The 26,761-nt window shown below is 38.2% G+C and overlaps 1 protein-coding gene across 5 annotated transcripts in view; it reads left to right on the top strand.

The window, feature by feature from the left end:
* The window catches only part of JMJD1C (jumonji domain containing 1C), a 311,987-nt gene that overhangs the window by 27,895 nt on the left and 257,331 nt on the right, over window positions 1-26,761 (top strand). The window contains exon 1 of one of the 5 annotated variants that reach the window (XM_037158683.2): window positions 25,731-26,252. The exons of 3 other annotated variants lie outside the window; for them this stretch is intronic. In XM_037158683.2, coding sequence (XP_037014578.2) covers window positions 26,085-26,252 — 168 coding nt within the window. In that variant the 5' untranslated portion in view covers window positions 25,731-26,084. Of the gene's footprint in view, window positions 1-25,730; window positions 26,253-26,761 lie in introns of those variants that run through there. One more of the 5 variants, XM_037158682.2, reaches the window with a different exon arrangement.

Raw genomic sequence — 26,761 nt, 5'->3', positions numbered from 1 at the left:
TTCATGGGTTGATAAGGTGGGAGGAACAATTGGGAAGCGATAGAAACCACAGAACCCAGGGTTTCAGTGTGGGAAACTAAAGACTCAGAACCTCTGGATGTAAAAATCCGTGGGAGTTGTGGCAGCAGGAGAAACTCCCAATCTCACGGGAGAGTCCATAGAGAGGCCCACAGGGTCTGAGAACATACACAAATCAACCCATCTGCAAATCACCATCTGAAAGGGCACAACCTGCTGATGGAAAGTGGGGCTAGAGCAGACCCAGCAAGTGGCGTAGTTACCTCTCTGACCGTCCCCCACAGACAGTGCCACAACGCAGTGAGGAGGGTTGCCCCGCCCTGGGGAATACTTAAGGCTTCGTCCCTTACAACATAACAGTTGTGCCAAGACAAAGAAATATGGCTCAAAAGAACAGATCAAAACCTCAGAAAAAGGCCAAGTGACAAGGAGATAGCCAACCTTTATGATTCAGAGTTCAAAACAGTGCTAATCAGGATGCTCACAGAAATGATTGAGCTTGGTTGAAAAATGAAGGAAGAAATGAAGGCTATACAAAGGGAAATAAAGGAAGAAATACAGGGAACTAAAAGTGAAGGGAAGGAAACTGGGACTCAAACTGAAGATTTGAAACAAAATGAAGAAATAAACATCCAACAGAACAGAATGAAGAAACAAGAATTCAAAAAAATGAGCAGAGGCTTAGGAACCTCTGGGACAATTTTAAATGTTTCAACGTCTGAGTCATAGGGGTGCCCAAAGGAGAAGATCAAGAGCAAGAAGTTGAAAACTTATTTGAACAAATAATGAAGGAAAACTTCCCCAGTCTGGGAAAGGAAATAGACTTCCAGGAAGTCCAGGAAGCCTAGAGGATCCCAAAGAAATTGGACCCAAGAAAGAACACACCAAGGCACATCATAATTACATTACCTATTTTTCTGAGAAAATTCCATACTGTTTTCCATAATGGTTGTACCAGTCTGCACTCCCACCAACAGTGAACTAAGGACCTCTTTTCCCCACAACCCCTCCAACATTTGTTGTTTGTTGCTTTGTTTATGATAGCCATCCTGACTGGTGTAAAGTGGTATCTCATTGTGGTTTTAATTTGCATCTCTCTGATAGCTAACAATATTGAGCATCTCTTCATGTGTCTCTGAATGTTCTGTATGTCCTCCTTGGAGAAGTGTTTGCTCAAGTCCTTTTCCCATTTTCTAATTGGGTTGGGTGTCTTCTTAGAGTGGAGTCGTGTAAGTTCTTTGTATATTTTAGAGATTAAACCTTTGTCTGAGGTATCATTGGCAAATATGTTTTCCCATACAGTTGGTTGTCTTGCTAATTTAATACTGTTTTCTTTAGCCATGCAGAAGCTTTTTATTTTGATTCCACTGCTGGGATTATATCCTAAGAATCCTAAAACATCAATCTCAAAGAACCTATGCACCACAATGTTCATAGCAGCACAATTTACAATAGCCAAGAGTTGGAAGCAACCTAGGTGCCCATCAGTAAATGAATGGATCCAAAAATTGTGGTACATATACACAATGGAATTCTATGCAGCAGAGAGAAAGAAGGAGCTACTACCCTTTGCAACAACATGGATGGAACTGGAAACCATTATGCTGAGTGAAATAAGCCGGGTGTTGAAAGACAAATACCATATGATCTCACCTTTAACAGGAAGCTAAACAACAAAACAAACAAACAAGCAGAAAAAAAAACAAACAAAAAACAAAGACACTGAAATAGAGAACAAGGGATAGTGACCAGAGGAGAGAAGGAAGGGAAGTTAAGGGGAAAATGGGGGAGGGATTTGGAGGAACAAATAGGAAGGACACAGGGACGAGAACTAAGGGGGGTGGAAATGGGAGGGAGGTGGGGAGCAAGGGGCGGGGGAGGCTGGGATGGGAAAAATAGACAAACTGTACTTGAAAAATAACTAAATAAAATTTAAAAAAATTACATTACCTAAGTATTAAAGATAAGGAGAGAATCTTAAAAGCAACAACAGAAAAGGAGACAGTTACCTACAAAAGAGTTCCCATAAGACAATCAACTGATTTCTCAAAAAACAACAGCAACCAAAAAAAAAAAACCCTTACAGGCAAGAAGGGGCTATTAAGAAGTATTCAAAGTCATGAAAGGAAAGCACCTACATCCACGATTACTCTATTCAGCAAAGGTATCATTTAGAATGGAAGGGCAGGCAAAGTGCTTCCTAGATAAGGTCAAGTTAAAAGAATATCACCAAGCCCTTATTATGTGAAATATTAAAGGGACTTAGTAATGATCAAAACTAAGAACAGTAAAATGAACACAAACTCACAACTATCAACAACCAAACCTGAAAAAACAAAAACAGAAACTAAGCAAATGACTAGAACAGGTAGAGAATCACAGAAATGGAGATCTCATGGAGGGGTTATCAGTGCGGAGGGTGAGGGGGAGAATGAGGAAAAAGATACAGGACATAAGAAACGTAAATGGTAGGTACAAAGTAGACAGGGGGAGGTTAAGAACAGTATAGGAAATAGAGAAGCCAAAGAACTTACGTGTACGATGCATGGACATGAACTCAGTGGGGAGAATGGTGGAGGGTTCTGGTCGGCAGGGACAGGGATAAAGGGGATAAAAAATTTGGGGGGGAAAGTGAAGAAAAAATGTTTTGCATCAAGACTAAACACATCTTTTTCTTTGTCTTGCTTGATGTGAGTCTGTTTTGGAATTTTTATCAGAGCAGTAGTTTAGAAAAGTAGAATATTTACCTGACTGGTGTGGCTTAGTGGTTGAGTGCCAGCCTGCAAATCAAAGTGTTGCTGGTTTTATTCCCCATCTAGGACACATGCTTGGGTTGAGGGTCAGGTCCCCAGTAGGGGACATGTGAGAGGCAGCCACACAGTGATGTTTCTCTCCTCCTTTCTCCCTCCCTTTCCCTCTCTAAAAAATAAATAAATAAAATCTTAAAAAAAAAAAAGTAGAAGCCCTGGCTGGTGTAGCTCAGTGGATTGAGCATGGGCCTGTGAAACAAACAACCTTGGTTTGATTCCTAGTCAGGGCACATGCCTGGGTTGCAGGCCATTTCCCAGCAGGGGATGCATGAGATGCAACCACACATTGATGTTTCTCTCTCTCCTTCCCTTCCCCTCTAAAGAAAACTAAATAAAATCTTAAAAAAAAAAAAAGTAAAGTAAAATATTCAGATAATGTTTTTTGAATTATCTTCTCCATTTCCTATACTGTTCTTAACCTTCCTCTGTCTATTTTGCACCTACCATTTATGCTTCTTATTCCCTGTACCTTTCCCCCCATTCTCCCCCCTCACCCTCCCCACTGATAGCCCTCCATGTGGTCTGCATTTTTGTGATTCTCTTCTTGTTGAAGTTGTTTGCTTAGTTTCTGTTTTGTTTTTTCGGGTTTGGATGTTGATAGTTGTGAGTTTGTTGTCATTTTATACAGTTAATTTTTGTTAAATTCTTTGAGTTGTTATTGTTTTGGGGAAAACTAATGGCTTTTTGGTCATTACCTTCCCTAACTGAAACTTGGGTCTTTTTTCTCTCTGTCAATGTTTGTTCCACCCTGATGGTCATGAGGTTAGTGTCTACTCCTCACTGTCCATGGCAATTCCAGAACATTATTCTTTCCTCTTGTGAAAGTCCCAGAACCTTGAAGTTTATACCTCCTGATTATACCACTTTCTTCCTTTCCTCATTCCTATTTCCTATGGACCTCCACTTGCTGAAGAATAAAGCTCACTCTCTTCCTTTCTATTCTTGCCATCCCTCAAAGTATCTTTTTCATGGAAGTGTGTGATCCATCCAGCAACCTGGTTCCTCATTCCTTGACATCGTCTCTACCAACTTTCAGTTCCATTTTATTTCTTCTCATTTCCAAGGATAGAGTAATTTTTTTCAGTCACCTGCAATGCTCTACCTCACAAACACTAAATTTGATCCCCCCTCTCACAACCTTTTATACTCTGTTCTCTCACTCAGAGTTATTCCTGCTACATCCTTCTTTCCTTTCTTAAATCCAGCGTACTGTCTTCCATCGATCTTTCAGGCTCATTGCACATAAATTTCATATAGCAACTAACAAATTTATAGTATATTGAAGCACTCTGAACACTCATATAATGATGAGTGAATTTTCACAAACTGAACACACTCATATAAGCAGCAGCCGGTAAGAAACAACACATGATAGCACCTGAAATTCCTCTCCAGCTTTCCTCATATACCCCGTGCAGTTTTTCAACTACCTATAGCAAAAAATGAGACTGTGTCATAACTGTGACGTATCTTCAGTTATCAAATTATGGGAAAAGTAGAGTTTGTCTCACCTTACTCACCTAAGATATGTTATATAAAACTTTGTTTTTATTTTCTTTGTCTGTTGCTGTCTTATTAATTAAATATTTGTGATCATCTCTGAAAACATGTCCCTGATGTAGTATCAGTAGTATTATCTTTAAATATGTTAGTGATTTATAAATATTCATTTTTTAAAGATTTCTTCAACCCATTTTTAAAAGAACCTAGGGTTACTAGTTTTTCATGGAAATGTTAAGATAGTCATCTTTTTTCCCCTAGTATGCAGTTCATTTTTTCTTTTATTTAAGTACCATATTTCTTTTCCAATTTGGCCTTATTCTAAGGTGGTGGCTTTGGAACCTTATCATTTGAAATACTGTTTAAAAATGCTATTGTTATGGTTCTAGGGAAGGTCCAGGTGGATGAAGCCCTCTGGTTTGATGGAGCCCCACTCTTGTTTAAAAGCAGGGTACACTAAGAGGGCCTTCAGTCCAAGCAAAGAGGTGTAACACATATGAGTCTATCCTACGACTATAAAGTACAGAGGTTATGAAACAGATATAGGCAGACATATAAACTTATCTCCTCCAACTACTCCTCCATTTTTTTTTTTTTTGAAAATCACAGCTCTTATTGTGTCAGTTCCTAAAAGTGGGAATTTAAAATCAGAACATTCTGGAATGAATCTCAACTCTGTCATCCATGCTATATGACCATACATAGTTTTTGAAACCTATCTATATCTCAGTTTCCTCATCAGTAAAATGGAAATACATCTTAAAAAAAAATAAATGTTAAGTCAGGAATAAACAAGATAATGAATGTGAAAAATAACAGCATCCTGCTTGGTTCACACAGTTAATGATAGTTTCCTCTTTTTTCTTGCTCAAGGTTGAAAACTGTCAGCGTCTTCATAACATTATTCTGGGATAACTCTAGTAATCTCCTGAATGATTTCTCTGTCTCTTACTTTCCCTGCCCTAATTCATCTCGATGCTTACTCTTTCAGATCTGTCTTCCTGAAGCATTGCTTACATCTTTGTTACTTTCTTTTTTAAAACATCAGTATATTTTTTTGGCATTTAGGGTAAAGCCTGGCATAAAAGGACTTCACAGATTGTGGAACTTCTGGCCTTACTATCCGTCACTGCCGTTTCTGGGCTAGCCATTTATCTCTTTAGTGTACTTTAAAGTTTTCCTGCCTTTGCACTCACCCAATAGGAATGTTCTTTCATTGGTGACATGTCAACTATTCAGGCATTTCAAATATACAAGCCACTTTGCCTTTCCCTCTTAGGCCCCTTACATTATTAACATTTTTTCTTACCTACCTTTATGTTCTTTCACCTAACTCTGATCAGTTTCATCACCTCTTTTGTCTCATCATCTTTTTGTTGATTTGTCTAGGAAATCTCCGAACCCAGATTGTTCTCACCCAGGGCTTCTCAACCTCAGCACTGTTAACACTTAGGACCAGGTAAATTTTTGTTGTGGAAGGCCGTCTCGTGCAGTGTAGGATGTTTAGCAGCATCCTTGGCCTCTATCCACTAGATGCCAGTGGCAACTAGATGCAGGTTATAACAAGTGAAATTGTCTCCAGATATTGCCAAATTTTCCAAGGGAACAAAATTGCCCACCTCATCCTCCTAAGTTGAGAACCATTAGTCTAATTGTATGATTAGCCTTTTTACATGCATGTATTCCTGTTGAAAAATCATACAGGTCATTGTCACTATGAATTTGTCTTTCGTGATTCATCCGGGTCCTTAATTGTCTCTGGCAGTCCTTTAATACTTTCACGGGGTTACTTTTTTATTGTCCCCAAATTTCCAATCTCATTATGTTCCTCTTATTCTTAGCAGATGACCTTGTCTTTTCCACAAAGAGAAAAGAAGATAGTACTGTTAGATTTGTTCTCCCTCCACTTTGCTCTATCAACCATGAACTTACCTGCATTTAACTAATTTTGTGAACTTTGGCAAATTAGTCACTTTCTTTGCTCTCATGTAATGGCTGTCATGAATTTATCATAGTGATAGATTAAGAGATTAAGAACTACAAATTGGTAGTTACAGAATAGTCACAGTGATGTAAAGTACAGCATAGGGCATATAGTCAATAATATTGTAATAACTGTGTATGGTGTCAGATGGGTACCAGACTTAATTGGAATGATCATTTTATAAGTTATATAAATATCTAACCACTAATTTGTACATCTGAAACTAATATAACATTGTATGTCAACTCTAATTGAAAAAACTCTTGGAGCTCCTTCTGGGTAGCTGAGTTGTTTAGTGTTGTCCCCATATGCCAAGGTCGCGCGTTTTAATCCCTGGTCAGGGCTCGTACAAAAATCAACCTATGAATGCATAAGGGAAACAACAAATCCATTTCAACAAAAAGAAATGTCAACATATTTTTTAGAAAAGAAAAATTCTTTTAATAAATAAAATGCATATAATTGACAAAACAATTCAAAAACAGGCTATTCAGTTTGAGTACAACTCATTTTTAAAAGGAAAAAATCAGTTTGGTTTTTAAAGGAAATTACTGTCTACTACTTAAAAACATAAGTGTTTTACCCAGTAGAAACATTAGTTGCAATAAATATTCGAATTTGGATGTATTCTAGCAATATAATTTCCAAGTGAAAGTTTCTCAAATCCTAATTTAAAATTAAGGCATCTTAATTTTTTTTTAATCTTAAAATAGAAATTAGGTAAAATAAGATTAAAAACTATTCCATTCTATTAACTATTAGTCTAGAAGAAGGCTTCATATTATTTTTAACTAAATCTGTAGTAAAAAAAAAAAAAGAAAATTCTGCACTGGCTGGTATAGGTCAGTGGATTGAGCATGGATGGCCCTGCTAACCAGATGATCACGGTTCTACTCCCAGTCAGGGCACATGCCTGGGTTGCAGGCCAGTTCCCAGCAGGGGATGCATGAGAGGCAACCATACATTGATATTTCTCTCCCTCTCTCCTTCCCTTCCCCTCTAAATATAAATAAAGAAAGAAATCTTTTTAAAAAGTTAAAAAAAAATCCTACCTAGTTTCTGAAGAAAAACAGTTTATTTCTCAATGAATATAGTTGAATTTAATAAAGCATTTGAGGATTTAGTATATAATAATGTTTAAAATGATTTTGTAGTATGTCAGCATATGAGTGGCATTTATTAAATTTATAAATATGAGCCTTAATTCTGATAAATCTACAATGACTGTTTTATACATAATTTTTCTAACATACAAATATGAATTATGGGCTGAATGATGAAAAAGCTTACCATTTTCCTGTTAGAAAATTAATTTCCTGTGAAATAGAATGAAAGTAGGAAAAAGACTGTTGTTGAGACTCACAAAAAAAGGGAACTTTTTTTGTTTGTTTCATACTAGTAGCTATGATCCAGGGCTTTCTCATTTCTCATTCATTTATTTTATTAAGTGATGTAATAGGAATGTAGCAAAAAAAAGTTTCAACCAGATGTGCTATCAGAAATAGCGTCTCTGTCTCTAGGTGTTAAAACTGGCTGTGATGCATAAGCAGTATTATATAAAAATTTAAATGGTCAGTAATAGGCACTGAAGGAAGCTAGATTGCATCCATCCCATAACCACCTGTTCACAGCTTTCAGCGCTACCAGGCCTGGTGCCAGGCCTCGGAGTGGTCCTGGCTTGTGAAACTACATTTTAGGCTGTTTCCGAAGGATTCTTTGTTACCCTCATTTAATTTATCTTGTAGACCCACTTAAGGTCTGAAATTTCTTCAAAAGATGGCCTCTGTCTGCTTCATGATAAATGTGAGTCCTTTCCAACTGGATCAGAACCTTTTATATTGGTCAAAAAACAATGATGTCTCATGGGACAACCTCTGGAATAAAACTAAATATTATTTCTTTAAAAATACTAGTTTAAAGATGATTTTTAAAAAACTGTCAGTGTAGCATTTATTTTTTTCATAGTAGTATTCCTCAGTACTGTATTTCAAAAATCCATAAAAATAGGAAGAATGGAAAAAAAAAAAGAAAAATCTTTGGCCATCTTACTACCCAAAGGAAGTCAATGGTACTATTTAGTCTTAAAAATCTCTTCCTTATTTTTGGTTACTGAGATCCTCATTGTCTTAATTACCTAACAGAAATTTGGGACTCATCTTTGATTACCGTAGTTATATTTAGTAAATTCTGGTAGTTCTGTGTCTACTGTGGCTCTTAAATTTGTCCAGCTCCTCAACTCTCGACTTCATTCCTTTTCACAGTACTTGTCTCCGTTGTTAAAGGTCTCCTCTACCTGGAGTTTCTGTTTCCATTGTCTTTTCTCTTTTATTCTTTACATTGTCAGTTTCTTTGTCTAAAAACCAAGGCTGAGGTATCAGTTGGATTAAAAACATGACTCTTCTATTAACTCCCTACTAATGTGAATATATGAAAATTTTCAGAGTGAAAGATTGAAAATGTTAAAATCTAAGAGATATGTAGAATAAAGCTTTCTAGCAGCCTACAGAGAAAGAAAACTGGCTTGGTACCATAATTCATAGTGTCTATATGATGCAAACAAAACACCTACCAGGGGAAAGCGTGACTTCCTAGTATTAAGACCAAAAAGTTTTTCTTGATTGTAGGCTCAATAACACCATGTAATTCATTGTGAAAAGCATTCTAAACCACATCCCTCCAATAAATAGGATCTATTTTTTAAAATATGTTTAGAGATTTTAGAGGGAGAGGAACGGGGGAAGAGAGAAAGGAACATTGGTGCGAGGAGGAAAACACTGACATAAGAGAGAAACATCGATTGGCTGCTTCTCATATGCACCCCACCAGGGATTGAACCCACCACATAAGTATGTGCCCTGCTGGGGGAATTAAAACCCCCACTCTTTGCTGTACCTGAACATCACTCCAACCATCTGAGCCTTGCTGGCCAGGACAAGATCTGGTTTTTTTTAACATTCCTCAGAATGGTCAGTGGAAGCCCATCCAGGATTAATTCCAGTGAAGTCAGCTTTCTGGCAAACCAGTATGATACCTACATTCTAGGAACCCCACTCCTGCTCTGTGGGGTTCCTCAGTACGTTATTAGTGAATTCATTCCCATATTTTTAAAGCTTAGACAAACATAAAAACTTCCCATCCATTTTTCACTCCTCCCCTCCATTTTGTTATGAGTTCTTCCCGTATCCTCTGTTGCAAATTAGTTAAGATAATAGATAAAAGAGAAATTTTCTTATAGCTGTTCTTGTTGGCCCAGGAAATTTTACTGAATTTTGTTTTCTGTGGTTTGTCTCAAAAACAAGTCTTTTTTAAAATATGGGAAATATTTCATTAAAATAGGCATATACAATGCCATAGCCATCTGTTGCCTTAGAGATTTTGATAGTAACTCCCTTCTCCCTCCTCAAAGAATTGAAGTTTTAGAGTAAGTAGATGGACCATATAAAGTGTCCTGCAGGCAGTTCTCCATAAACATCATTTTATGTGGGCCTTTGCCTAGGTGGTAGGCAGCAGTGAATTTGAAATGATATTTCCTGACAACTCTCTGGAATACTGATCTTTTGTATTATTGATGAAATATTCAGTGAAGCTGCGTCAAGGTTCACATTCTTTTATGAAAATTGGAGTGCCTAACAAGAACAGGGCATTTCCTCTAATTTGAGATGAGTTTAGGGGGTATCCCCAGGTAAAGCCAAGATTCTCCAGAAAATAATTTTGATCTACTGGATTAGTCTTTTATTGCTGTGTAACAAATTGCAACACTTAGTATCTTAAAACAACACAGTTTTATTATCTCACAGTTTCCAGAGGTCAGTAGTTTAAGCTGAGTCCTTGCTCAGGATCTCACAGGGCTGAGATGTCATTGAGGTTCTGGGTCTTCTTCCAAGCTCACATGGTTGTCAGCTGAATACATGTTTTTAGCTATAGAGTTCAGGGCAGCTTGCTTTTTCAAAGGCATAGGAAAGTTACTGACCTATAGAACCTTTTTTAAAGGACTCACCTTATTAGGTAGGAAAATCTCCTTTTTAATTAATGTAATGACAGTCAGTTAGGGACCTTAATTACATCTGCAGAATCTTTTCATCTTTTCCAAAAAGTAACATGATCACGGGAGTGACATTTCATCACCTTCATTATATTTCATTCATGAAGAACAAGTTGCGAGCCCCACTCACCCTCAAAGAGAGAATATTAAGACAAGGGTTTGGGTCATTTTCGAATTCTGCCTACCAATATCATACTGTCACCCATTATAAATAAATTTAAGTAGCTTATTTGCTTGTTATCATAGACAATATCAATGGAACTTGAAATAGAAAAGAGAAAATAGTCACCTATAATCCTGCCAGCCAATAAGTCAAAATGTTTTCCTTTGGGTATGTGTATTCATAATTTTTATAAAGTACCTGCATAGCCAAGATAAATTTTTTATTGCTTTTCATGTAGCCAAGACATTTGTTTTGTTACTTATATAATCTTTGTATTTGCCATTTTTAAGGGATATTGCTTCAGATGAATGTATCTATCTGTATTATTGTCTTAATCAGGTTAATCAATTTATAATTTACAAACAGAAAATCATCATTCTCTGTTTAGTTTTTGAGTTTTGATAAGTGCACGTATTTGTGTAACCACCTGATGGTTACACAGGTGTTCCCACAGGCAAGATAGAAATATTATTTTGTGCCCATTGATAGTCAGGTAGTCTCCCCCCCCACTCCAGACCTTGGCAATCTATTCTCTGTCCCTGTAGTTTTGTGTTTTCAACGATGTCAATATAAATGGAATCATACACTTCGTAGCCATTTTGGTTTGGTTGCTTTCTCTTAGTGTAATGCATTTTAAGACTGTGCAGCAAAGGAATAACATTCCTGTGACATAATAAGAAAGAAATATTTAGTCTTTGTCCCCAGTTCCTGGCTCAGAGCTCCTAAGAACCTTGTACTTTCCTGAAGGATATATGTTTTGTTATTCATAACAAGCCTTTTTCAACCATTCCTGAGTTTATGCTAATGAAGTGACTCTCAGGTGGTCCCATACGTAGATAGCTTTGGCATGGGAGCTGGTTGCCAGAAGAACCAACCAATGTTATTAGAACTTTCAGCCCCCCACCCCCCGACCTCCAAGAAGGAGAGAAGGGCTAGAATGTGAGTTCACTCACTAACGACCAGTGATTTAATCAATCATGCCCATGGATAGAGCCTACATTAAAAATCCTTGAACAACGAGACTGGAGAGCTTCAGAGTTGGTGAACACATCCACTTAATGGAAGGGTACCTTTTCATCTGGCTGTTCATTTGTGTCCTTACAATAGACTGATAATAGTAAATAAAGTATTCTCTGGAGGTTTTTAGTCATTCTAGCAAATTATTGAACCAGAAAAGAGGTGGGGGTTGTGGGAACCCCCTGACCTTCCAGCAAAGTTAGAAGTATGGTAACATGCTACTGGAATCTGAAGTGAGGGCGGTCTTGTGGAACTGATCCCAAAAGCCTGAGCTGTCTGATGCTGACTGGATAGTAAGTAGTGTCAGCATTAAAATGAATTTCTGGGATACCCAGTTGGTTTCTGGAGAGTTGGAATATTAGTTGATATGAGAAAAGTTCACACATTCAGTATCAGAATGTTGTTTTGAGAATGGGCAACCCAGCTGCCTAAGGTTTGGCCCTTGCACCATTCCTGGGAGGTACTGCGAAATTCCTTGGAACATCCCTCGGTACTCCTGCCTGATTGGAGTGTCTTTGTTTACTTGGGGTCCTTCACCTATTGCAGGTTGCCTGTGCTGACAGTGTGGCTGGCAGTAAAGTGGAGGTCATGAGCCAAGTAATATTAGCTTGACTTATAGAGGAGCTGGAGACTAAGGTCATCTCTACTTACCTTTCAAACCAATAACAATGCTGGACACCAACTCATAGGTGAGCTTCCCTGATTGTCATTATTCAGTGCATGTTGTCAGACATTCTTGCTGGTAGAAGTTAAGTATGTCTACACAACTCCACTGGGAGAAGGCAACTGGAAGCCTGGTTTCTTCTGAATCTTGCTTTATACCTATCTTTCCTTTACTGATTTTAATCTATGTTCTTTTGCTATAATACACTGTGATCATGAGTAAAATGGCTCTTTTGAGTTTTGTGAATTCTAGTGAATCATTAAAACGGAGGGTGTCCTTGGAGACCCCTGAACCTCAGAGGTTCATCCATATTGTTGCATGTATCCATATTCAGTTCTTTTTTACCATTGAGTAACATGGCAAAGTCTGTTCATTCTCCAGTTGAGCAGGTTGTTTCCAGCTTCTGGCAATTTGAAATGACACTGCTATAAATAGTTGAGTAAACTGTTTCTGTGTGCACATAGATTTTCATTTTACTAAAAGTGGGATTGCTTGATTATGTGAAAGCTGTTTAACTTTATTCAAAATCACCACACCGTTTTTGCAGAGTGGCAGTACCATTCTGTACTCCTCCCAGCTACCACCGTATGAGAGATCCTCATCCTCAGTATTTGTATTCCCAGGTTTACTATTCTTTTAATTTCAGCCATCCTGATAGTGTGTAATAGTATCTCATTTGTAGTTTTTACTTTCCATTTCCCTAATAACTAATGATGTTGAGTGTCTTTTCATATGCTCATTTGACATTCAAAAATATCTTACTTGATGTATCTGTTCAATTTTGTCCATTAAAATTTTCTTTTTGTTACTGAATTTTGAGAGCCCTTTAAATATTCTGGATACCAATTCTTTATGAGATACACATTTTGTAAATATTTTGTCCCAGCCTGTAACCTTTGGAGAGGAGTTTTTAATTTTAGAGATGTTTAATTTTTAATTACATGAATTAAAAAAAAATTTGCCTAACCCAGTGTCATGAAAATTTTCTGTTTTTTTCAGAAGGGTTTTTAATTTCGTATTTTACATTTAGGTCTGTGATCCATTTTGAGTTAATTTGAGTAGTATATGGTATGAGATATGGCTCAAGGTTTATCTTATTTTTGGTGGGGCATGAGGGTGTCTAATTGTTCTAGTACTGTTTTTCCCAAGACACTATCCTTTCTCCATTGAATTGCACTTTTTACCTTTGTCAAAAATCAATTGAAAAAATATATATATAATCTGGGTCTATTTCTGGACACTCCATTTTTTTCTATTCATCTATCTACTCTTTTGCTGTTGTCATGCTGAATTGATTAATGTAACTTTAGAGTATACTCCTGAGATAAGATAGTATCGATCTTCCAGGGGTTTTTTTCCGAAATTATTTTGGCTTTTCCACTTCCTTTGCTGTACCTTGTTGATTTTAGAATGAACTCATCAATGTCAACATAAAAAGTTTGCTGGTGTTTGGCTTTTCAACTTCCAGCCAAGATGGGGGCACAGGTAGATACACTTTGCCTCCTCACACAACCAAAAGGAGAACAACAAATTTAAAAACAAAAAATAACCAGCTGCCAGAAAATTCAACTGTATGGAAGTCTGACACCCAAGGAATTAAAGAAGAAACATTCATCCAGACTGGTATGAAGGGCAGAGATGGGCAGCCAAGGCATAGACGACATGTGGCAAGAAGGCAGCTGGAGGACCTGGGCAGGTGAGGAGACAGCCGATGGTCCGACATTTATGTGCAGATAGACTGTGAGGAACAACTAGGGAGCAAAGCAGACCACACAACCCAGGGTTTCATCAGGGGAAAAGAAAGACTAAAAACCTCTGGCTCCAGATATCTGTCGGGGTTGCGGCAGCAGGAGAAACTCCCAGCTTCACAGCAGAGGTCGTGGGGAGAAACCCATTGGGTCCTAGAATGTACACAAACCCACCCACCTGGGAATCAGCACAGAAGGGCCCTATTCACTCATGGGTCGCAGGGGAAGTGACTGAAAGCCAGCTGAGAGCTGAGCAAGTGGCATTGTTTTTTTTCTGACCCCTTTCCTAAATACAACCACTTGGGTTGCCCTGCCCTGGTGATATCTAAGGCTCTACCCCTTACAACCTAACAGGGTCACTGAGACAAAGAAATATATTCCAAATGAACAAACAGATCAAAACTCCAGAAAAAGACCTAAGCAATGAGGTTATAGCCAACCTATCTGATGCAGTGTTCAAAATACTGGTAATCAGGATGCTCACAGGAATGGTTGAGTATGGTCACAAAATGGAGGAAAAAGTGAAGGCTATGCAAAGTGAAAGGAAGAAAAATATACAGGGAACCAACAATGAAGGGAAGGAAACAGGGAGTCACATCAAAACTTTGGACCAGAAGGAATAAATAAATACTTAACCAGAACAAAATGAAGAAACAAGAATTCAAAACAATGAGGAGAGGCTTATGAACTTTTGGGACAACTTAAAACATTCCAACATCCAAATCGTACGGGTGCCAGAAGAAAGATAGCAAGAGCAGAAAGTTGAAAACTTATTTGAAAACATAATAAAAGAGGACTTCCCTAATATGGCAAAGGAAATAGACTTCTAGGAAGTCCAGGAAGCTCAGAGAGTCTCGAAGAAGTTGGACCCAAGGAAGCCCACACCAAGGCACATCATAATTACGTTACCCAAGGATAAAGAAAAGGAGAGAATCTTAAAAGCAGCAAGAAAAAAGGAGACAGTTACCTAGAAAGGAATGCCCATAAGACTGTCAGCTGATTTCTCAAAAGAAACCTTGCAGGCAAGAAGGGACTGGAAAGAAGTATTCAAAGTCATATAAGGCAAGAACCTACATCCAACATTATTCTCTCCAGCGAAGCTAGCATTTAAAATAGAAGGCAGATAAAGTGTTTCCCAGATAAGATCATGTTAAAGGAGTTCATGATCACCAGGCCCTTATTATATGAAATATTAAAGTGACTTATCTAAGAAAAAGAAGAGTAAAAGTATGAACAGTGAAATGACAAAAAACTCACAACTGTCAACATCCGAACCAAAAAACCCCCCCAAAACTAAAACAGAAAACAGAAACAAATTAAGCAAACAACCAGAACAGGATCAGAATCACAGAAATGGAGATCAGATGGAGGGTAATCAACAGGAGGGGACAGGGGGAAAATAGGGGAAAAGTACAGGATATAAGAAGCATAAATGGCAGGTACATAAATAGACAGGGGGAGATTAAGAATAGTATAGGAAATAGAGAAGCCAAAGAATTTATATATATGACCCATGGGCATGAAGTAAAGTGAGGGAATAGTGGGAGGTGGGGTGCAGGGTGAAGGGAAATAAAGGAGGGAAAAAATGGGACACCTGTAATAGCATAAGCAATAAAATATATTTAAAAAATTTTGCTGGTGTTTAGATTGAGGTAACTTTGAATTTATAGATGAATTTGGAGAGAATTGAGTCTTCTAATACTTATACATGGTATATCTCTCCATTTATTTAGGTCTTTTATTTATCAATACTTTATAGTTTTCAGCCTAGACATCCTGTACATATTTCATTACATTTGTATGTATTTGTATGTTTTTGTGCTATTATAAATGGTACTGTTTGAATTTGGACTTCCAGTTTTTTATGTCTAGTGTATAGAGATATAATTGATTTTTGCACATTGGTCTTGATTGACTCATTTACTATTTTTTGTTCAGCCTTTGTAGTTTCTGTATCTGATATTTGCCATCTGATTATGCATGTTGTTTACGTATTCTCTTTCAGCCCTCATCATTATTTATAATTATTTTTAATTTCTTGGCTGATAACTCTATCAGTTATCTTTTAAGTCTGCTTCCATTGATTATTTTGTCTCCTGATGGTGAGTTGTTTCTGAGATTTTGTGTGGCTTAACATTTTTTGGGGGGGCAGGCTACTAAATAACCCTATTTGTAGGAATGGTATAAATGAAAGACTTAAGTAGATGCTTTCATACACCTTAGAGCTAACGTAATGGTAGTTCGCTGCCTCGGTGACCAAGGAAGTCACCCCATTTTTGAGTGAATGCCAGCCATCATTTGTAGGACAGTAGAGATTGAAATATTTAATATTTATGCCAAGAAAAAGGTTTGACTTGTGTTTTGGATTATTGAATCAGTCTTACCTGGAGTTGATCAGGGTTTCTGTCTTTTTGTTGCTTTGGTTACCTTCATTCTGTTACCAACTTTAAATTTGTCTGTCATCACCCGTGCTTCAGGTGGGTGTAAATTTACTGGAAAGTTTTAACTCAGTGTTTTTATTCCATCTGTATCTTTTAGGCCTCACTTACACATCTGTACTTCAGCAAAGTTCTCTCTGTACTCCTTTTTTCCTTCTGTTAGTAGAGTGCTGTTAGTTATTACTGGGAGCAGGTTTGCTTTTTAGTGGTCATGGGTATGGGACCCTATCGCTTGTCCAAGACCAACTTTACTCTTAAAGAGCAGGTTCTGTTTAACTTTTCCCCCAGTAGTATTGGATCTTTATCATTTGGAGCCAAGATGATTTCCTGTCCCTCCCTCGGGGGTAGATAATATCAGTTAATTTTAAAGGAATTATACAAAATTGAATCATAAGACTACTAGAAGAAAATACAGAATGCCTGCGTATGAGCTAAGCATGACTTAGGGTTGAAACATATAGATATTAGCATATTGACTCTAAAAATTTAAAACTTGTGAATATCAAAAATAAGTTACAAGTGAGGAAAAGGATCCATGTAAATTTAGATCTAAAAGCACATGAAACAATTGATTTTAAGATAATTTTGTAATTAAAATAAGTGAAGAAAGGATTATTTAGCCACCATAAACAAAGAAGACTATAAAGGCATACCAGGTAAAAATTTTAAATACAAACATTATTTCCAATGCATAGTATCTAAAACTTCCTCCACTGAAGTTCTAACAGATTATTTTAATATGCTAGTTTTAAGAGCAAATTTGGAGAGTAGGACAAAGAATCTATTCTGCAATGGTGTTTAATGGGAAATCTTTTGGTCTGCATTATTAGTATGTGTGTGTTAATGATCAATATGTATATTTCCTGAGGGACCTTTGAGAAGGAATCTTCTGGCTAAGAACATTTTTTTCCTAAATTACTTTTGTCAGTCTTTTAACATTTTGCAGGTTTGAACCCTATGTGATAGGAGATGTTAAACCTTTAGAAAGTATAAGGATTATAACAGCCTTACATATTATATATTATCCCTAGAGAAGCAAAATGGTTCGCTCAGTGTATGCAATAGTTAGTGGTAGAAGTAACCGAAACTTCCTGGATTCCCGCTTTTCATTACACACTACATTATGTGAATGCTGATTTCTAGTTTGTTGCATTTGGGATACGTATCTTAAAACATCCATTTGTAAATGGCTGTATAGAATGGGGATTGACCGGTTTTAACCTGTTTACATAGTTTATAAAAAGCAAAGTTGGTTAGACTTTTGAGTATTATCTCTTTACTATTTAATCTTAGGTATTATCAAAGTGTACCTTAGAGTAGCAAGATGTTTCGGGAATGTTGGTTTTAATTTTAAGTTTGTACTTAAAGTCTTTTTTTTTTGACATCTGGTTTTTATATATGTCAGTTGTGATTTTGTTTTCAATCTTCACGCAGGGACATTTTTTCATTGCTTTTTAGAGAGAGAGGAAGAGAAAGAGAGATAAAAATAGAGAGGAGAGAGAAACACCAACTAGTTGCCTTCTCACACACTCTTCAGCTGCACACTCGGCAACTACACACTTCCCAACCAGGGACTGAACTTGAAACCTGCCTGTGTGGCTGACTGGAAATCAAACCTTTGACCTTTTGGTCTACTGGGTGGTGCTCCAACCAACTACACTGGTCAGGGATCAGTTGTGATTTTTAAAGGAAAAACACTGAACTTCTGTGAACACAAGCCTTGGAATTGGAGCCCTGCTATATATACTCTCTTTAATTGAGTAAATGAATTATCTGTAGTAGTAAAGCACATGTGGAGTGAAGACAGTACTTTACTTGGAGTAACTTATTTTTAGTACTTTAATATTTATTTTAAAAACTTAATATTTTTAATGTTTATGTTTCATAGTATGTTATAAATCTCATATTTAATTGTGTGGCTTAGAATTTTCTAGAATCTACCAGGGGGAAAAGTGACTAAAGATTTCCCATTTTTACCACTAGGTCTTACTTTGATTTGGTTTTGTTTCTTTGAAGCCAGATGCCATTAACTTGAAAAATGTGCCTCAAAAAATATGTTTTGGTTGTAAAGTTCTTTGTTGTGTAGAGTCTAGCTTCATTTGTGGGGAAGAACTTCAGTGAAATATAGTTAGCATGCTGAGATTTTTGAGTCAATACATAATACCTTTTATTTATTTATTTAAAATATATTTTATTGATTATGCCATTACAGTTGTTCTATTTCCCACTTCATTCCCCTTCACCCTGCACACCCTTCCCCCACCATTCTCCCCCTTTAGTTTATGACCACGTGTCTCAAGTTCTTTTTTTTTTTTTTAAAATATTTTATTTATTTATTTTTCAAGAGAGAGGAAGGGAAGGAGAAAGAGAGGGAGAGAAGTATCAATGTATGGTTGCCTCTTATGCATCCCCTGCTGGGAACTGGCCAGCAACCCAGGCATGTGCCCTGACTGGGAATCGAACCTTGATACTCTGGTTCACAGGCCCGCGCTCAATCCACTGAGCTACACCAGTCAGGGCTCAAGTTCTTTAGATTCTATATTTCCCATACTATTCTTGCCCTCCCCCCTATCTATTTTCTACCTACCATCTATGCTGCTTATTTTCTATACTTTCTTCCCCATTCTCCTTCTCCCACTCCCCTGTTGCTAACTCTCCATTTCTATGGTTCTGTTCCTGATGTAGCTGTCCTCTTAATTTGCTTTTGTTTTAGATGTGGTTCTTAATAACTGTGAGTTTGCTGTCCTTTCACTGTTCATCTTTTTTATCTTCTTTTTCTTAGGTAAGTCCCTTTAACATTTTATATAATAAGGGCTTGGTGGCAATGAACCTTTTGAATTTGATCTTATCTGAGAAGCACTTTATCTGCCCTTCCATTCTAAATGAAAGCTTAGCTGGATAGATCAATCTTGGATGTAGGTCTTTGGATTTCATGACTTGGAATACTTCTTTCCAGCTCCTTCTTGCCTGTAAGGTCTCTTTTGAGAAATCAGCTGACAGTCTGATGGGAACTCCTTTGTAGGTGACTGTCCCCTTATGTCTTGCTGCTTCTAGAATTCTCTCCTTCATTTTAATCTTGGCTAATGTAATGATGATTCGCCGTGGTGTGTTCCTTCTTGGGTCCACCTTCTTTGGGACTCTCTGAGCTTCCTGGATTTCCTGGAAGTCTATTTTCTTTGCCAGATTGGGGAAGTTCTCCTTTATTATTTGTGCAAATAAGTTTTCCACTGGTGGCTGTTCCTCTTCCCCTTCTGGTACCCCTATAATTCGGATGTTGGAATATTTTAAGATGTCCTGAAGGTTCCTAAGCCTCTCCTCATTTTTTTGAATTCTTGTTTCTTCATCCTTTTCTGTTTGTTCATTTTTTTCCTCCTTCTGGTCCACTCCTTTGATTTGAGTCCCAGTTTCCTTTCCATTACTGTTGGTTTCCTGTGCATTTCCCTTCATTTCAATTAGTTTAGCCTTCATATGTTCCTCTAATTTGTGACTAAAATCAAGCAGTTCTGTGAGCATCCTGATCACCAGTGTTTTGAACTGTGCATCTGAAAGTTTGGCTATTTCTTCATTGCTTAGATTTATCGGCTCTGGGGCACTGAGTTGTTCTTGAGCCATGTTTTGATCTGTTTGTGCCTGTTAGGTATGAGGAGCGAAGCCTTAGTTGTTCACCAGGGCGAGGCCACCCAGGTTACTTGTTTGTGACACAGTATGTGGGGGCAATGTCAGAGAGGGACAATAGTGGTCCACTCTGCTGCTTCCCGCTGCTGGAGCCTGCGTGGTCCGTCTCACTGCTCGCTCCTTCACTGGTTTATGTGGGCACGAATGCACGACCTTGGTCAGCCTTGCGCCCTCAGTGGGTCCACCCACTACTCCACACCTGGGATCTGCCCACTGCCTGCGTGCCTGGCTCTCTCGCCCCAGTCGGTTGGGCGGATCTGTCATCTGGCCGACCCAGCTCTGCTGCTGGCTCTGCCCCTCTTACCGGTTTGGCTGAAGGGTTGATTGTTGTCAGACTTCCTTGTAGTTCAATTTTCTGTGTTTTGGCTGCATTTTTGTTGCTAAAACTTTGTTGTTTTTAAACTTGGTTGTGTGAGAAGGCCCAGTGTTCCCACCTACGCCTCCATCTTGGCGGAAGTCCTCACATAATATCTTTAGCTTAGATTTTACTTTGATGTTTCCTCATTGATAGCTTTCAATGATGTCCAAGCTCTTGGTGTCTCTGGGCCACACTGGAAGAAGAGTCATCTTGGGCCCCACATTAAATACATTGTGACAGTAATCACAAAAAAAATTTCATAATGTTTTAAGTAAGTTTAGGATTTTGTGTTGGGCCGTGTTCATAGCCATGCTGGACTGCATGTGGCCTGAGAGCTGCAGATTGGACACCCCTGCTAAATACAAGTGTAGAAGCTCTGTTGCTTAATTGTCATGGATATAAATAGGCTCTTCAGTGGCTCTGCAGCAACTAACCTGTAGCAATAGTGAAAGCTTGTGAGACTTGTAAGAACATAATCCTTTAGGAGCCTAACTTGTTCATAAGTCATGGAGCTAGTGTAACAATTGAAGATGGAAAGTGCAAACTGCTATCTAGCATATTTTAATAGTTGTTAATAGTTAGAAGCATTTATGAGAGGGGCAATGAACAGACACAGTGCTGTGGGGTCATACTGTGAAGACCCTTGCTGAATGCTCCATGGCAGCTTATCATTTCTTTGTTTTTTTTTTGTGGCTTTTCCCACAACAGGTTAGGAAATATGCAATGTTATGTGCATTCTGATATGATTTTAAATTTATTATTATTAAAAATTGGATTTATAGTCTCATTTTTCATAGAAAATATTGAAAAGAATGGTAGGTTCATGTGCAGCCAGAATTTAAATTGGAAACTGGTTATGACAAAGTTGGAGAGTGTGCGATGAAAAGGCCTAGTAGAGATTGCTTCTTCTTCCTTTCTTTCTACTTTTCTTCGTTATCTCCCTTGCTCATTCCACCTGGCATCAAGAACACAGTCAGAAAGTTATGTTTGTATGTTGGCTCCATCAAAGACATTATTTGAGACAGGTTCTCTTTAAAATACTAAGAATAGACTGGTGTTTTGGATACATACTCACAGGACCACTTTTGGGTTTGCATTAAATTGGTAGTTTGGTAACAAGATGAATGTTTTTCTTGTGAATTGTAACTCTTTCTTTTTATGTGTTCTTTAGAAATTAATCCCAGGAAAAACCTTGCTTTTCTGGTGAAGCTCACATTTTATGAGGGCTTCACATGTACCTTCATGATGAAATGAGACTAATGTATATAGGACATTCATTATCTTGAAGGCAGTGAATAACCCATTAGGAAGAGCATGAACTTGATTTAGGACTTTTCATTTAGAGATTCTAAGTTCCTCTTAGTTGGGTTGTATTTAGAAAAAAGTACATTAATTCAATAACATTTATTATGAGTATATGCTCTTTCCAAGACTTAGTAGATATTGGGAGTATAGTTATAAACAGGCTACATTGTCCTTGACTTTATGAAGCTTACATTCTGTCAAGGGAGATAAATTCAAAACAGTCAGTTACACAATAAATGGTGTAAATACAGCTTTAGTAAGACAAATCAGAAATGGTTTGAAAATCTGTAATTGTTGATTTGACTTAATCTGGGAGTCAGATATTGCTTCCCTGAGGAAGGGGTATTTGAGTTACTTTATCATTATAAATGTGATTGAGGAATTCAGTTTAAATAAGTAAATAGGGAAATAGTAAAAAAAATTAAGGTTTAAAAATAAATGTAACAAATTTAAAGATTTTATTTATTTGTTTATTATTTAATTTTAGAGAGGGGAAGGGAGGGAGGAAGAGAGGGAGAGAATCATCATCGATGTGTGGTTGCCTCTCATGTGTCCCCCACTGGGGACCTGGCCTGCAACCCAGGCATGTACCCTGACTGGGAATTGAACTGGCGACCCTTTAATTCGCAGCCCGCACTGAATCCACTGAGCTACACCCGCCAGGGCTTAATGTATATTCTTAAAAAGTAACTTACATTTCTCTAAAGCTTCATTTTCTTTATCTTTAAAATAAAGGGAGATTACATTTGCGAAGTAGTTAGGATAGTGTCTCACATAGTAAGTGTTCTGTTCGTAAGTGGTGGTTAATATTACAAGATACTAAAATTTAAAAAATCTATTGTTTTATCTGTGATGTTTAAAACAGACATCTATAGTGACACAAGATACTGGTATGTATGAGATAATTCGCCCTTTCTCGAACTACATGAAGTTAAAAAGTGATGGTTTTATAACTGGTTGGCTATTTACTGAATTTCATGAATTAATAATTATTGATAAGTGGATAATTTTGCACCTTATCATTGCAGTGAAAACATTTTTAAGTCAAGTTTTTTGAAAAGTAAACAAATAGTTTTTACGATAAATTATTATAGATTAAAAAGATAAAATAATGATCCCCAGTGTATCTTTTATATAGATTATAAGATATTTGCTTAAATTGATATCTCTGAATATCTTTAATATACATATTTACATGTGACGATGGAAGAAATAGAAGGTCTAGTCTATATTTCTAATTTTTCAGCTTCTATAACTAAACATACTCATTTTAAATATGTCTTTGTTACTTTCTTTGCCTACATAGTGAAAAACACTATTACTCTTTTCTTTACATTGACTAATACTGTCATTTTTTTTTTGACCTCCTCTTCTCTCGTTTTCTGAGGATCTTAATGAAAGCAAAGGTTGTAAGGCAACTGATTGAACAAATATTGTAAGGTTTCAAATCTGACTTTGAAATTTATTTTAATTCCATATGACTTACAGTTTTGATTTGCTGGCAAAATTAAAATTTTGCTTCATTCCCTGAAGCAAAGCAAAAAATGCCAGCAAACAAAAGTCTTTTAAGGCCTTTATATTATACCTTTAAAAAATGCTTTTCAAATTTCTCCAATAGCAAAATATCCACAAATTGTTGATGTTTGGTCTTGTATACTCTGGGTACTGGCTGTAGTCAAGGGATTCATAAAATATTATTGGAATATATTCTAGTATTAAGAATATAGGACATTTGATTGAAAATGTTGTGAGGACATATGGCCTTATGAAAACTTTATTTGCATTTGAAATATTTTCATTGATTTAGTGGATTTACATGCTTTTCAAAGCACTTATTAAAAGGACAGCTTTCAGCATTTGGTGAGAGTCACAGTGCAGTGTAAAAATGATGTTTTGTTGAGTTGTATGCTTGAAACCTGTGTGGGTTTGTGAAGCAATGTCACCTGAATAAATTCCTTTAAACACAAAAACAAAAACACAGAGGAAGTGATCCATTTAGAACAGTTTGCCTATAAAATTGAAGTCAACTGAAAGTTTTATGTGAGGCATCCTGACAGTGTGTATACTGTGAATGGGATTTTTTTAAAAGACCTTATTTATTTTAGAGGAAAAGGTAGGGAGAAAGGGAAAGAAATACTGATGTGTGGGGGAAAGGTAGCCTTTTGCACACCCCCCAGCTGGGACCTAGACTGCAGCCCCAGGCATGTGATGTGACTGACTGGGGTTTGAACCCCGGAATCGAACCAGCAGCCTTTTTCAGTCCGCAGGATGACGCCCAACCAACTGAGCCACGTTAATCAGGGAGTAAATGGGATTTATGTAGTAATAGTGTTAATTGCATCTCTTTTTTCAAAACTACTTTTTATATTTCTCATTGGTTCCTAGAAGATCACAGAGATTAGGAAGCAGACTGTTTTCATAACAATTGTGTTGTGTCCAAGATCACAAAGCAAGTCTTTGAGAATTTGGTATTTGAGTACAGATCTTACTCTGTTTTTTCTCTTTTCATATATTCAGTTATTTTCACCAGATTTACTGGCTACTTAATCCAGGTTGAGATTTTAGAAATGTAAGACTGTAGTTTTCAAAATGATTTCTAAGTATTATATACTAGATACTAAAAGAGTGGTCCTGTAAATAAAATTGCACACAGAAAATTAATTTTTCCTCTCAATTTGCCAATATGCATTGTGGAACGGTTTTCCTATGTTGATATATTATAATTCTGTATTTGGTCATTAGAATAGCAAAAATAGACTGTACTGATTAAAATCTATTTCCCCGTTATTTTGGCTTCTAACCTATTAGCAGTGGCCATGCTTTTCTTTCCCGCTTAAAACAGCTTAGCTTTGGTTTTCTAAGAAAGAAGATAAAAACCTTATATTTATTCTAAGCATCCATATTATTAAACATGCATAAACTTCTTTAAAAAGGAATTTTTTTTTGAACTAGAGGATTAGGAAAATAGAATCTAAGAAACCAAAATTTCGAATGTTTTTCGTTGTGCTAGATTTTTGTAGTTGGTTGTAATCATTTAGTGGCCCTGACAATAACTGGGATTTTAAAAGCTACCCTTTAAAAACACTAGAAACTATATCTGAAATAGAAATTTGTAAGTTTGCTTTGCAAGGATTACAGGGTGAGATCAATGAAGGCGTAATTGTTCCAAGTTTGAGATCGGTATGTGTAAGGGTTACAAAGTCTTGTTGCGATTGGATGGAAAGTAAACGTAATTACTTTTTCTGAACTGTGATTGGCCAAAATCCTCTTTCCACAGTATTTTCTAACAACTGAATCCGGAGCCTCTCCCGTTTTTATCATCTGATTAGTGAGTTTGAGGTATGTACTAGTACTGCACTAAAAGTACCCAAATTGGTCAAGTGGTAGTTTGTGAATTTTAAGAATATTGACAAAAGCTCTTAAGCGGCGTTTGGCTTTCTTACAACAAAGCAGTAGTCACGTGTAAATCTCTGCATTGCTCAAGCACGTAACTAGCCGCAAATGGGAAGAATGATAGGATGACAGTGGAAGACAGTGTTTTCTTCAGTTTCATTTAAAGTCGTGGACTGTTCTGCAGTGACTGGGTCTGTGGGCTTACATTTCAAGGGAAAATGGTGCTCTGCTTTGCTGGCACTACAGGATTGTTAATTCAGGCGAAATTCAGCTACTCTCATATGGTAGGCACCGTGTGTTCTACAACACTTCGATTTGTAGATGGGGTCTTTAATTTGGAGTTTATTTTGTGACCCAGACTGGAAACCAGCGTGCCACTTTCGCCTTGCACTTCTAACGGAGCGAAGAGTGGGAAGATAGACATCAAATGCTCTTGATGCTGTTCCTGGAGGAGAGCATTCCCTTTTCCTGCTTCTCTCTTTACTTCTTAGTCTGGCCGGTCCCGCAGCGATTGCCGCAGTGTGGGCACTACTTTGCGTCTGCGGTGGTTCCTGGGACCCTCTTCCCCGCCCGCCCGCGCCGGCGGAAGGAGACACGCAGTCGTCTCACATCGTTGCTCGCAGACGGGGAGGCGGAGTAGTACTGGCCAGGGCGCTGCGGTAGTTGAGGCTGCCTCGGGTTTCCGATGGCTGTGTAGGGATTGCTGTCACGTTTTTGTGTGGGGGGAGTGTGTCTGTGTGTGAAGCTGAAGCCAGAGAATGCGAGATGGAAAGTACAGGAGAGTGTTGAGTACGGAGCCGAGGTCGCTGTGCCCTTCTGGGAAGAGCGTGCAGTGCGCCCCAACTCCGAGCTAGCGGGGCTGCCACTGTCCTCCGGTCCGCTCGCCGCAGCATGGGCGGACGGTAGGAGTGGGGTTTCGTTGGTTCCCTAGCAGTGGGTAAGGCAACGGCCACTTAGGCAGCGTCTGCTATGGCGGTAGAGACGCGGCCAGAGCTGGTGGGGAAGCGGTTTCTGTGCGTGGCAGTCGGCGAAGAGACGCAGCAGAAGCTCGGGGAGAGTGGACGCAGCTGGCGGGGCTGGCGAGCGGGGGTCATCCGAGCTGTGTCACATAGGGACTGCCGCAGTCCGGACCTGGCGGTAAGAGACTTGTACCCCTCATTCTCGCAGCCCACTCCTGCACCCCCACTTTCTCGCAGCCATACCTTGAGGGGTTTAGCTCTGGCACTTTGCTCAGCCCAGCCGACTGGCGGTCACGCCCCTCGTAGGAGCTCAAGGCGGATTTGCCCACATCCTCTGACGGGGTCATCGCCTCCCGGCAAGTGGCTCTCTGGACAAGACCGATGAGGGAACGGGACTCCCCAGCGTCGCCCCGCCCCCGGTTAGGTTACTTGGCCGCTGTCCGGGAGTGGTTCGGCTGTGACTTCCCATCATCTCCGGAGACCTTTTCGAAAGGCGGGTCTGCAAGATCAGTACTGCCCTGACAGGTTGGGGAGGGGGACGGGACAGTCTGGACCCTCGTGGCTGTAAGGGGCCAGATTCACCATCATCCCTTTTCTCGCAAAAGTCTTAGTGCACAGGTTGGAGATTTGAAACTTATTCGTAAGGTTGTTTAACGTGAGGGAGAGATGGAAAGAGAGATCTCTGTT

This window comes from Artibeus jamaicensis, unplaced genomic scaffold, assembly GCF_021234435.1.
Source record: "Artibeus jamaicensis isolate MK-2021 breed Jamaican fruit bat unplaced genomic scaffold, CSHL_Jam_final contig_332, whole genome shotgun sequence".
Lineage (NCBI taxonomy): Eukaryota > Metazoa > Chordata > Mammalia > Chiroptera > Phyllostomidae > Artibeus > Artibeus jamaicensis.
Note: the sequence above shows the minus strand (reverse complement) of the source record. Positions and strands in the feature narration are given on the sequence as shown.